The sequence below is a fragment of the Pieris brassicae genome, chromosome 1, assembly GCF_905147105.1.
Source record: "Pieris brassicae chromosome 1, ilPieBrab1.1, whole genome shotgun sequence".
Lineage (NCBI taxonomy): Eukaryota > Metazoa > Arthropoda > Insecta > Lepidoptera > Pieridae > Pieris > Pieris brassicae.
Genome location: NC_059665.1, coordinates 18,881,510 through 18,894,543, shown reverse-complemented (window position 1 = coordinate 18,894,543; position 13,034 = coordinate 18,881,510). Strand labels below are relative to the sequence as shown.

At 32.5% G+C, this 13,034-nt stretch overlaps 3 protein-coding genes across 3 annotated transcripts in view; 2 read left to right on the top strand and 1 right to left on the bottom strand.

Moving 5' to 3' along the window:
- Positions 1-70: 70 nt before the first annotated feature.
- Positions 71-2,727, bottom strand: LOC123706869 (general odorant-binding protein 28a-like). The gene is made up of 5 exons (XM_045656437.1): positions 2,668-2,727; positions 1,987-2,163; positions 691-805; positions 253-338; positions 71-128 (listed from the first exon to the last, which is right to left on the bottom strand). Exons 1-5 carry the CDS (start codon positions 2,725-2,727, stop codon positions 111-113), a joined length of 456 nt encoding a protein of 151 aa, XP_045512393.1. The 3' UTR covers positions 71-110.
- A 1,084-nt stretch (positions 2,728-3,811) lies between these two features.
- LOC123706909 lies at positions 3,812-10,735 on the top strand. The gene is made up of 8 exons (XM_045656531.1): positions 3,812-3,900; positions 4,140-4,307; positions 5,070-5,187; positions 5,969-6,054; positions 9,423-9,590; positions 9,751-9,868; positions 10,314-10,399; positions 10,664-10,735. Exons 1-8 carry the CDS (start codon positions 3,844-3,846, stop codon positions 10,679-10,681), a joined length of 819 nt encoding a protein of 272 aa, XP_045512487.1. The 5' UTR covers positions 3,812-3,843; the 3' UTR covers positions 10,682-10,735.
- Positions 10,736-12,827: 2,092 nt separating this feature from the next.
- LOC123706842 (protein sprint) overlaps positions 12,828-13,034 on the top strand; it is a 171,001-nt gene continuing 170,794 nt past the window's right edge. The window contains exon 1 of the mRNA XM_045656382.1: positions 12,828-12,995. The gene's annotated coding sequence lies outside the window, so the exon portion shown is untranslated. The remainder of the gene's footprint in view (positions 12,996-13,034) is intronic.

The window sequence follows — 13,034 nt, the reverse complement described above, 5'->3', positions numbered from 1 at the left end:
AGGTGAATAAAACCAATACATAACATTTGTATATATTTTTATTGTTAACAAATTTGTTATCTATAATTAAACAAATTGAATATTGAAACGAGTAGGATGAAGAAACGAACTCACATCTCCAAGCCAAACTGAAAAAAGATTAATACATATACAATTTTTTTCTTATTGCTCTTTTGCCAGACTATTTATTTATATATATTAGACTTAATTAAAAGACAATGTTAAAGTTTATATTAAAATAAATTTGTATACCTGTGATGCATTGTCAGACATGCACTTGTAAGCAAGGATTGCGCGCTCACAGCCCTTTTCACCATCACTTACACTTTCACCGTTTACTGTGAACATAAAATATTTTACTCACCATACTAAAAACTTGATTATGATATGCAAATTTACGGTTTGCACTTTTTAGAGTTACTTTTATCTCTCTTTGCACTAAGTCTAAGGTCGCTCATTGCACTAAGTATTTGGATTTGTAAATTTTATTGTGTGCAACAAATAATATAACAGTTTTGCTTCAATTATTATTTACCAAAAGAAAATCAAAGATAATAGAGAAGGCGTTACCACATATTCTTCAAAGTAACGTACTTTTAAAAGAGCTTTTGATATCATACCTAAAATATACTAGTAGTAAATCGAATTTATTTTTTATTCTATATGCTTATTATTTTGAACATTACTCACTATGGGAACAGGAATGAAGATAATCTTCAACCATTTTAAGCTCTTCGTCATCATTGAAGACTTTTTTCGCTAATTCCATGGCTGACTCCTTTTGAAGCATGCCTTTGTCATCCATCTGTAATTACTTAAGCTAATAAATAACTTAAAACAAATGTTTTTAACACTACATGGCTGGTCAAGCAACTGGTTTATTCATTGGAATTTCGAAAGAGATTGATTTGCGCGTAACTAACAAGTTATTGGTTGAAGCTTGACGCGAAAAATACCGTGGACTGTGAAGCGTACCAATATTTCGATCTTGAAACAACTCCACATACGGAATCGCGTGTCTACCATTTGATGACAGCGAAAATCAGATACAGTGGAATCTCTATAACTCAAACCTCGTGAAGTTGAAAATCTCAGTAAGCTAAAAAAACTTGCCATTCCTTTCCGCTGAAACCCTAAATACGCAATATCTCGAATTTTTTAACTTTGTAACTCGAACAAAATGCTATTCCCTACGAAGTATTGATAATACATATTTATACTCTGTACCTCGAATTTCAAAAAGGAGACTCCGTAAGTCGTAGTTCGTTAAATATAATCACGTCTTACTTGAATTTCCCGAAATAATAGCAATAAAATCCACAATGAATGTTCGGCTTCTAATCTATTGTTTTTGTCATAAAGACGTGAATGTATTCATTAATTGCATATAATCGAAAAACACACTTAGAAATCACGCCTTTGTAAGTCGAAATTTTGCAATTAAATCATGTTTTAATTAAGTTTTTGTCAAGTCGAAAATCCGAGTTATAGATTTCACTTTCACATATTTCAGAAATGCGCAGAGGCGATGAGAACTTGAAGAAACCCATCGTGATTTGTAACACAGAAGGCAAATGGTCACGTGGCTGTACACCAACCAGATGGACCGATCAAGTGAAAGACCCAGTCCTCAAAACTGTACACTGTAATAAGAGAGGTGCTGGACAGAAAGCGGTGGAAACAGCTTAATGGATTCAGCGTGGTGGATTGTGCGATCTAGATGTTTTCTTACTGACCACGACCTCAGACATGAGCTACCGACTGAAAAGTAAGAATTGTTGCTTAAAAAGCATGGAAGACTCCCTATAAAAATGTGACCAATAAACTCTCTAAAAAGACTTCTGATATCACTACACTTTGTATAAAATTAAGTAATAGCCACCATACTCGCTGTTTAAACCAAAATTTGTGACAAAATGGTTGTACACGTTACACTGTATTACTACTATTCAAGCTAGAGTTAATTTTACTTTAAAGTGTACTTACAACGCCGATTTTCTTCAATACACAAGACAGGAAACATGGAGCGTTTTCGCCCGTTGGCAACTTCTTAGCTCTCAAGTTTTTTATATCGTCCACAGATATTTGATGTTCCTTGATACATTCCGCTCCGATTTTTTCAAAATGCGCATGGATCATCGCCTTTTGGTCTGCCGTCATCGCCTATAAAACAAGTGTTTGTTTTGTTTAACAAACTAAGATTTTTAATATTGATATGGTATAAAAAGTTTTTAGGTTAGCTAATTACGTAATAACTTAATACAGAAGGTCCCATAAGTAGAGACTGAATAAATTAAATCACTTAATACATACATGTCTTGATACCATGGGTCTCACTTTTTACCTTACAAGAACTTGCTGGACTTTTTACAAGTTATGTTTTTGATGGCATATATAAGTACAGATGGACGATATCAATTAGTTATTTCTGCGATATTAGGCTGCGGTTCAGAGACGTCGTAGTCTGGGCTAAGCTGATTTGCGGCCAATCAGCTTAATACGTATACTTAATACGGCATAATCGTATTCAACATTGTTCTTATAAAATTTGGTTCAGTGAATAATTTTAAAGTTTTATCTATGTAAACAAACGAGAGTCATAGTTCGTGATAAGTCTCGTTTCTGAATTTCACCCTTAACCTCACAACGTCATTTCAGGATACTCACGTAAATTCCATATAAGTTTATATTGAACAGACCCAAAGTCAACAATACTTTTATAAACATTTTACTACTTGTGTGTTTTTGTTTACGACAAACAAGACAATGTATATTTATATTTGGGCAGCCATTATTTATGCAAGATAAATGAAAATCATCTTAATTAATAACGTATCTACATTATTTGACGATTTTCGAATATGACTTTGGTAAAAACTGCGTACTTTTTGTTTCCTTGATACTTGTATATAATTATCATTTGCTAATAGCTGAAAATGCTAGTTTTTAACTTAACTCGACGTTATGCTTTATAGTTTTGTATTTTTGGTAATTGCGTTGTTGGAACGTGATTGTTCGAAAAATCCACAAAAAAGATACATACTTCATGCCTTATAAATAGATCTGCGGTATGATGCACAAATGACTTTAAAATACACTACAGTCTTAAAAATATCGCTTATTATAATGTCCGGATGGTGATGACCGTGATGTTTTTTGCTATTACCTCCTTTGGGTTATTTTAGTTGACTTAAAAGTGAGTTACTTTTCGCTCAGTTCTTAAAGAATAATTTTATTAGTCCATCATCACCAATTGACAATGTTCAGGCGCCGGTTTATATTGGGCATTGACGGCTTAGGCTGCAAGAGTTCTTTTCATTTATTAGTTTGGATTTATAAAGTCGCAGCGGTGTAGATTTCAGAGCGAACTATCAACTGGTATACCTAACTATCTAGAGATTTTTTCCATAGAATTTTAATTACGCTAATCTTCAGGTTTCAATGTTTATAGCTAAGGTGAAAAAGCAACTTCTAGAGCTATGATTAAGCTTTTATAAACAAAGTTCTTTTAGTTTTTTCAAACAGCTTAACACGTACATAGATTGACACCATATAAACAAATTAACAATAACTGTACATTTTAAGGGACATTAACTGTGTTAAGGGACTGTTAATGTTGATAATAAGCCATTACCATCGATGACCTCTTTGTTTTATTTTATTAAAAGTATATCTTATTCTCATCACATACAGTCTATATTTCAATAAACGCGTATTGCATCAGTGTGAAATACGTTTCTTTTGTATTCGATTATAATAATAGGCGCAATGTTATATAAATATTATTTCTATAATATTTCACACATTTTCACATTACAATCGTGAAAGTTAGAAGTCTTTACGATGCATAAACCAAATTATATTTTCTTTTTTACTATAATAAATATGGTTTTTGTTAAGGTTGGTAAAATAATTATGCATGCCAACGCTATCAATCGACTTTGAAAAAGTTCGATTTTCGTCTACGTCGATCGTGGCATGAAAGGTTTTAATTTTAAGGCCTTTTCCTTTTAGTTATCATGTTTTTAATATTTCAGTCGAAGTTTTTAGTAATATTTGATAACGAGACTCTTCAAGTACAACGTCCGTGATTTGTACAAAAACTGACACAATTTTTCATACTTTCTTTTTGATTTTAGAGCGAAGCCCTGGATGCCTTTAAGCAGAAGTATGCGGAATTGGTAATGAGTTGTATGGAAGATTATCCTATCGATCAAAGTGACATTGAACAACTGAAAAATCTAAAAATGCCTGACAAGGAGTCCGTGAAATGCTTGTTCGCGTGTGCTTATAAGAAGGCGGGTATGGTGAGTACATTGTAATATTCTGAATAGAAAATAAATTTTAACTGCCTTGAAATCATGGAAACTGTAATTATGTGACTAATGTGTCTTATTGAAAACTTATGTGTCTTTAAGGTCAGTTCATGATATACCTACTATTGCTATGCTTTCATAATATCAAACATTTTTGTTAAAATATAGTACTGTAATAGTATTTGTTTACATTATTACCTAGCCTAATATCTAACCATATTGTTTTGGTTTTTTGGCACGAAAGTCATTTGATGTTAATTGATACATGACATCCATGGACACTCACAATTCTAGAAGGCTCGTCAGTGCGTTGACGGACTCTTAAGAAAGCTACAGTACATTTACAATAGGTTGTCTTTTTTTAATAGGCTAAAAACCGCTCTTTTGGAACAAAAGTGTTTTTGCTAAATGTTAATAGAATGAACAAGCAATTTAGGTAAAAATCATAAATTTTATTCTCTATGAAGTTTTTATTCGGTCAGTGACAATTATTTTATGTATCGTACGATATACAGAGCAAGGTTATTATAAACAATTACACGCCAAAATGTCACAACAAATTAGGATTTCCACCATTATGAACATACCGGATGTGTAAATCAGAGATCCGTTTAACCAAAACAATATTAGTTTTCAAAATGTAATACGCTAGGAACAAAAAATATACTGGTGATACATTTTTCTGTTTCAAACATAATTTCTTTACTATATATTGTTTTCCCCCAAATCCAGAAACACAGTACTTAATTTCAGATGACTGACGACGGAAAGCTTTCCGTGGAGGGTACAAACAAACTGGCTGAAACCTATTTAGCCGACGACCAAGAACAACTGAAAAGGGCTAAAGCGTTTACTGACGCTTGCAAATCTGGTAAGAACTAGTTTATTGTAATTAATATATTTTGTATCTTTTTAGAAAAAAATGAGAGATAGAAAACGTCCAGACGGACAGAATGGCAATTCTTCTTATTATTAAAAATAACTGCTAAGAAAGAAAAAAATCAGATCAAATAAAATAATTATAATAAACTTATCTGCGTTAAAATGATCACTAACATGTTTAGTGACACAGCAAAATCGTAAGAAAACCGACATGCCTTAGACCTAAAAACCTGTGTTATGGCCAAAAAGCTGATCTACTTGCCCATTAGAAAAAAAATAACTTCAAAAAAATTAAGAAAACAGAAAACTGCGACCAAGACCGAGCGTTGTAGCGCCATTGTTTTTTATTGCTCTTATGGATGATATTGATAGGTGTGGGTATCAGATTTCTATATCTGTTTCATGATCATTTGTTAATCGAATAGGCACGTAGATGATCACCCTCCTTGTGTACTTGACACACGTCGTCGACTTCTTGGGTCTAAGGCAAGACGGTTTCCCCACGATATCTTCCTTCACTGTTCGAGCGAATGTTACCCTACCACCTCAGGGATAATAGTTGCACTTTGAAGCCACCAGGCCAACACTGTTCTATAATATATACATAGATAGTTAATATTACGGCTTGACTGTAATCTTTAAATAGCCAATAAATATTGTCCTAATTTTTGGGGCTGTAATGCCACAGTTCGACGATACATCCTGATGAAACAATAAAGAAAATTTTTGTAAACTATTTTAAGGAATCGTATTATTTTTTTAACTTTCAGTTAATGACGAAGAAGTTAGCGATGGTGAAAAAGGTTGCGAGAGAGCTGCTTTGATTTTTAAATGCAGCAGTGAAAAAGCTAATGAGGTGATTAATTGATACCTAGGTAACACTGAAAATCTTTAGAAAATGAAAAACCGGTTTTATGTAGTAAGTTGCCAATACTGTACTTGTTTTTCGAAGTAATCTGCGTTCCTCTCTGCACATCGTCGTATTCGGTGGAACCTCTGAGAAAAGCAGTGGGCCCATTCTTCCTTACGGCCATTTTCGTACGCTTTCATCGCATCTAAAGGGCTCGTAAAACTAATGCCTCGAATTTTATCTGTAGTTCTTGGAAATAAATGAAAGTCACAGTGAGCCAGGTCAGGACTGTATGGCAGATGACTCATTATTTCGACACTGCGACTTCCATAGTAAAATATTAAACAGTCCGTTTTGCGGAGTACGCTGAAGCATTGTCGTGGTGAAAGAGGATCCTGCTTCGAGGGGGCTGCTGTCGAAATTTTTCCTACATAACGGGCAAACAGCGATTGACATACCAGACTGCAGTAACTTCAATTCCATTTTCTAGCACAACTATCGCGAAATAACCTTTCCGACCAAAGAATGAAGCAATCATCTATTTGGCCATCTAGTTGACCGATCCTCGAAAGGAAACACCCACTGCGCTGTGTCATGTCATGTCAAATACAGCATTTGAGTCACCGCCGTTGAACTTCTCTAACATTTGGCGACAATAGTCCTTGCGAAGGTGTTTCTGGTTGTCGGTTAAAGTATGGGGAATCCATCTGATACAAAGCTTCCTGACGCCTTTGAACTTGACTCATACCAATGCCTAGGCTTGCCCGTATCTGCTGATTGGTCATTCTCTTATTTTGCATACTCTCTACCATGCGTCACACACTACTGATGTTATCTTCAGTAGTTGCTATTAAAGGATGTCCCTCATGCGAATCATCATTGAGATTGCTACGTCCACGCTTAAACTCCTTAAATCAATTGTAAATAGAGGCACGAGATGGTGCTTCATTAAGAAATGGTAATCGGAGCCTACCATAGCTTTGGTGTTGAGTAAGCCCACAACGAAAGTCATAATAAATCATTAAACAAAAATTTTCTCGCGTTAGATTCTCGCATTTTCGTAGTTTTAGATTTGCCGCCAATTCACAAAAACAAATGGCAAATAAATTAAAAAAAGTTTCCAGTAGCAATGTTTCTAACTGGCCAGCTAAACATTTTCAGTATTACCCACGTATTACAAGTAAACAGCTGGATCGGAGCGGCCGCAGATCAGGCGGAAAAAAATAAGCAGCACAAATATATGAGTTTTTCCTCTAACTTCGATTTTGTTCCCTTTGGAATAGAGACTCTTGGTGAAGTGTACAGGCCCCAATTAAAGATTTAAGTTGTACCTGGTAGATAGTACTGGTGACCCCAGAGCTGGTGCATCCTCGCTCAACGAATAAGTATCGCGACACAGCGAGGAAATGCTACCAGCGTTAGCATAAGTATAATAATACTTATGTAGCTGACCTTCAGAAGTAGAAGTAGTAGGTGAAACATACACTTACGAACTTACAGAACCTAAAAAGATCATTTGCAAATATTATCAAATTCCTAATAACCTTTTTTTAAAGTAGGTTAAAAACACTATTTGAATACTAACACAAAAGCTTTTGTTGAATGTTTATTGAATTCTATTCTTTTTTTCAGTACGGCTTCAATTTTTAGGTAGAGAGAGAGAGAATTGTATTCATTCATATTCAAGTTATAAAGGATTCCGACAGGGCTGATGTCATCAAAATCCAAAATGTATAACATCCCTTTTCATTCAAAGAAACAATAATATTCATGCAATATAAACTATATTTAACGAAATACCTCCACTTTTGTAACTTTCTATCTAACCGTATTCATGTTGTAAGTAAACTGTCCTGCTAATTATAATTGCAGTAATCCATATTCTTGGGACACTTTTTAGCAGCATCGAAGAGGCTAACCTATACGTAAACAATTTTTTTACTAACTTTGTTAAGTTAGTAAAAAAATTGTTTATTATTATTACCACATGTTTGTGGTAATAATAATATGCTAGATCAAAATGTAGTACTAAGAGAAACTGCTGTATTTTGTTCTACTTACCATCTTCTTTCTCATAGGGCAACAAAGTGTTAAAAAACTTTGTCGATTTTTAACACTTTGTTAGATAGTTAGACTTTTTAAATTATTTGATTAAAAAAACCTATTTCTTAGATACCTAAAAATAGGTTTACCGAAAGATTTTTTTACAAGTACTGCATTTGCAGTTAGCAGGGCAGAAAACAGATAGAAAGAGTGTAAAACTAAAGATCAGGGTTTTAAAATTGTGCAATCATAAATTTATTTATATGCACGTACTTTTGGAAATACATATTTGTTTATAGATAACAATCTTTATTTGATCCATACCTTGAACCTATCTTAATACTTTGAAGTATTGAACTGACCTTATACACTACAATTCCGCTACAGCGCCGTGGAGTTCTCTGAAATATTTGCTTTAATTCCTAAATAACACGTAATAAAAGACCGAATATAGTTTTCATCTATTTTACAAGAATACGTAATCATTGATCGATTTTAGTCTTGATTTGGATTTTAATACGTTTAAGAGATTTTTATTGCATCTAAATTAGTCACTGAAGCATTCTTGACCCAATTCGACTTAGGGTCCGTACCGCAACCGGCAACGCAACACGCAGTGACGAGCCCTCTGGCAGTGGGGTGGTATCACTTAACATTAGGTACTCATGTCTGTTTTCCACCTGTTCTATAAAAAAAAAACATTTGTTTATTATTTTCTTGTGTCCTAAGAACCTTAAGAATTTTAACTAATTGGATACTACTTCTTGTTGCGCAAATGACCCATAGTATGCTTGTGCGTTCATCTTATAGTATGACGTACTGAACCAAACCAAAAGTTTATACAATTATCCTTAATTTTTAAGTAAAAATATAACAATTTATGTAATTATAAAGATAAAATCATATATATAAATGAAAGGCGACACACGATTTGGTAGAATCAACAACCATGTTGAGCAATGTGGGGTCTATCTTTATGTATTGTTTAATTTTTTCGGTTTTATGCGGTGGTACTGTGAGTGGAGTAAGTATTTTTATTATTAATTTAAAGTGATTTATTAAAGCTGTAAATTCGCATTATTAAAACGTTTTGTTTATCTGGTTAATCACAATTTAAAGAGTAATTTAGAGTAATACTAAGAAGTGCATAATTGTGGATTAACAATAATTTTCTTAATATTCACTCTTGATATAACAGTAATCCAATGCCTTAATTTGAACAGAAATCGATATTTTTGTTTACGGACCGACTGATAAAATAATATACTCGTATATCACATTTTTATTAGTTTCTATTTAGTTCTCATTTTCTATCTTCGGCTATTTTTTAGGCAATGACCGATGAAGAAGTAAAAGCTCTATTCACCAAACTAATCATACAATGTGCTTCCAAATACAAAGCAAATATGAAAGATTTGGTGTCTATGGCGTCTCTACAAACACCCACTGACCCTCAAATAAAATGCATTTTGGCTTGTGCTTATCGTGATCTAGGAACGGTAAGATAATCTCATTGAGTCTACCCTTTTAAGGGCCTATTTCATAATGCTTGTTGAAATAAATTTTTCGTCTTTTTAATTGCTTATATTGTTGGTTTGTAGAGGAATGCGTATTTCCATCACTTATTAATAAAATAAAGTGTTTTCGCATCTTTCACAGATGAATGATAAGGGGGTTTACGATTTGGAAAGTGCATACAAAATATCTGAAGAACTCCAGAAAGGAGATGAAAAGAGGATACAGAAATCAAAGGAATTGGCCAAATCGTGTTCTTTCGGTATATAATGATTTTGGGGGTATCTTCCAAAATATGCAACATATTTTAAATTTTAATACGAAATTTTGGAGACAATGTAGACTGACATTTATTTGACAGTTAAAATTCTCTACTAAACTTATGAATATGATAAGTTTGCCTAAACTGAAGTATTCTCTCAAACGAATGATTACTTTATATTTTTATAAACTCTATGCACATTATGTTTAAAGATATTTATTTTTAATAAAAATACAAGATACAAAAATACTATATTGCGTTAATTTCGTTTAAATTAACTTTATTTAGTGTCACGCAAGTTTATTATCAGTCATCTAGAGACAACTTTCGTGTTATATAAACTTCATTTAAATGTTTTATTATAGCCTATACTGTTTTTGTTTTAACATTATGAGAATATTTCATTCATTGTGATTATTGAAATGATAATTTTCTTTTATTTCAGTGAACAATGAAACAGTATCTGACGGGGAGAAAGGCTGTGACAGAGCTGCATTACTGTTTACATGTGGCGTCAAAAATGCTCCTAAAGTAAGAATTTAGTTACTTATGTTTACGTGTATCTTTGTGTAGGAATTTCGTTATGAATAATAATGGAAATCACTGATTGCTGTTCGAGTAATTTGTGTAGTTTGTCTGTGACGCTTGGGGAAGTACGATATAACTGAATGCACGACACTGAGTATTAAATACTGTTTATGCAGTGCATTTCTGTCGGGAAACTAAGTCTTAATATTAATATAAAGTCATAAATGTATGTTTCTTTCAATAGTATAACGTACTAATTTGTTTCAGTTCGGATTCAAAGTTTAATACAACCATTGGCCTACAATGCTCCACTGTATGCAATTAATAATTAAAGAATATGATAAATTAAATGGTTTTTTAATATCCTATAGACATCTAACTTTTATTAATTTTAGCGACATCTTGTAAACTTTGTAAGAGTTATTGTACAGTCGTATGGCGCCAAAACTACACCGATGCGTCGTTTTATGCGTATGTAAATCCTATTTAACAAAAAAGATGGCGCTATAATGCATTTAAAAATACTTATTGGTTTTAGAGACACCTTTTAAATTACATATGAATTAAATGTTTTAAAGCATCAGAATCATAACGTTCCAATGGAATGATTATTTTATCTCGATAGAGATGGCGCTAAAATCACTAATCATTTTAACATGCGAAATAAAGAAAATGCTCTTTAATACTATATTATACAATTTAGGTACATTGAATTATTTAAAATAATCAAAAACCCAATTATTCAACTATAATATATATATTACAGAGTTTAATGAATGAAATATTAATAATTCTATTTTAAAACTAGTTTTTAGCTCTTCATTTATCACAATATTTACATTTTCCATTTGATCACCATATTTCCCTATGTTGTATTATTACTAATTCGGTACTTCTCTATACTAATATTATAAAGACATTTGTGTTTTCGTATGTAGGCTTGTAATGTTTTCACATAAAAACTAATGGACCGACTTAAAAAAAAAATTCAGCATTAGAAAGCTACATTTTCTCGGACTGACATAGGTTATATTACATTTTCAAATGTATGTATCCCTAACAAAAATGCAATAATATAACCCAAGGTGTGAAAAAAATATCCTTAAAAAGTTGTCATCACGTGCGTTGTGGAAATTATTAATGGTGAAGAAGTTTGTACTATAGGTATTATAGAACGTATAATATCTACGAAAATAATGTTTTACCCATAGGCAATTGTATGTTGGCCTATCTTGAGTCGGAACTCCAAATTATTTCGCTGCCACAAAACATAACTACGTCAAATGTATGCGTATGTACGAGTATATGGGGAAGTTCTAAGACACTGAAGTTGTACAAAGAATTTTGTTTCTCTATATTATAGAAGACAGTTTTGCTTTTTGATTTTTTTTCACAATCTATAATAATCAAGTAAACATTCCGGGACTGATAAAAAAATTCTATCATTACCAAATAAAGCATTTTTAGATGTAGTAATGTCGGATATTCTATGTAAATGATGCTCCGAATTTAAAAATGTATTAGATATATATTCGTTGTAAAGTAAAATATTTATATTGATTAAAAGATGAATGTAAGTGTGAATCTACTAATCTAAAAGTAAGTATGTAAAATAAAACTTTTAGCATAACAAAAGTATATCTAATGTCCGACTTAGTAGACTTTTCACTACCACGATATCGGTATCAAGACCAGAGTGATGCCCCTTGCATTGCTAGTAAATAATAAGCAGTGGCGTTAGATACAATATCTATACAAGCCTCAGATTTCTGTATCTGTTTGTAATGGTATTTAATAGGAAAATTCCTAATAAAAAAACATTACAATTACCTATTTATGTGAATCGATTTTTGGATCTAAGGCATTTCGGTTTCCTCAGGATCTCTTCCTTCACTGTACGAGCGACTATAAATTGAGGACATAGAAAGAAACATTCCTTGATGCACAACCATTAGTAAAACACCTCAAGGTTGAAAGAGGCACGCTCTAGCCACTTGCCCAACTCTGTACATACAATATTATTTTAATATTTATTTATTTATTGTATAAATGATCTTAATATAAAGGAAGTTGGTGTGGTGGAAACACAAACTGTACACAGTTTTTCTGTCCACCAGATACCACTAAATAATAAATATACTTTATTTATTAACCATTTAACTTCTAAGCAATATTTCAGACTGTATAATAAAAATATATTACGTTTAATTAAAAATTTAAAGTACAAAGTTCATCACTAAATTAAAAATACATATTCAAATTATTTCTCCCCATGTTCTTCAGCCACCTATTGAAATAAAACCATACTATTGTGTAGTACAGTGCATGTATTGATTATAAACACGTGTGAGAGCAAGTTATTCAACGCACACGCACGCCGCACACAGAGAAAGGTCAAACAACTTCATGCATTTGTGATTTGACAGTTTCTGTTGAGCGTTGCAACTTCACGGTATACAAACAAAGTTTTATCGATAATTTGTGAGATTTTCTGTTGTTTTTATGTGTAATAGTGATTTAGGTGGCCATTAATTGTGATTAATACAAGGATATTGTAGTGTGTAACACAATTTTAACGAATGTCTGGTGAGCAGTCAAGGTAAGCTTTTAGTGAAAAATACAAGAATTAAGAGCGCTA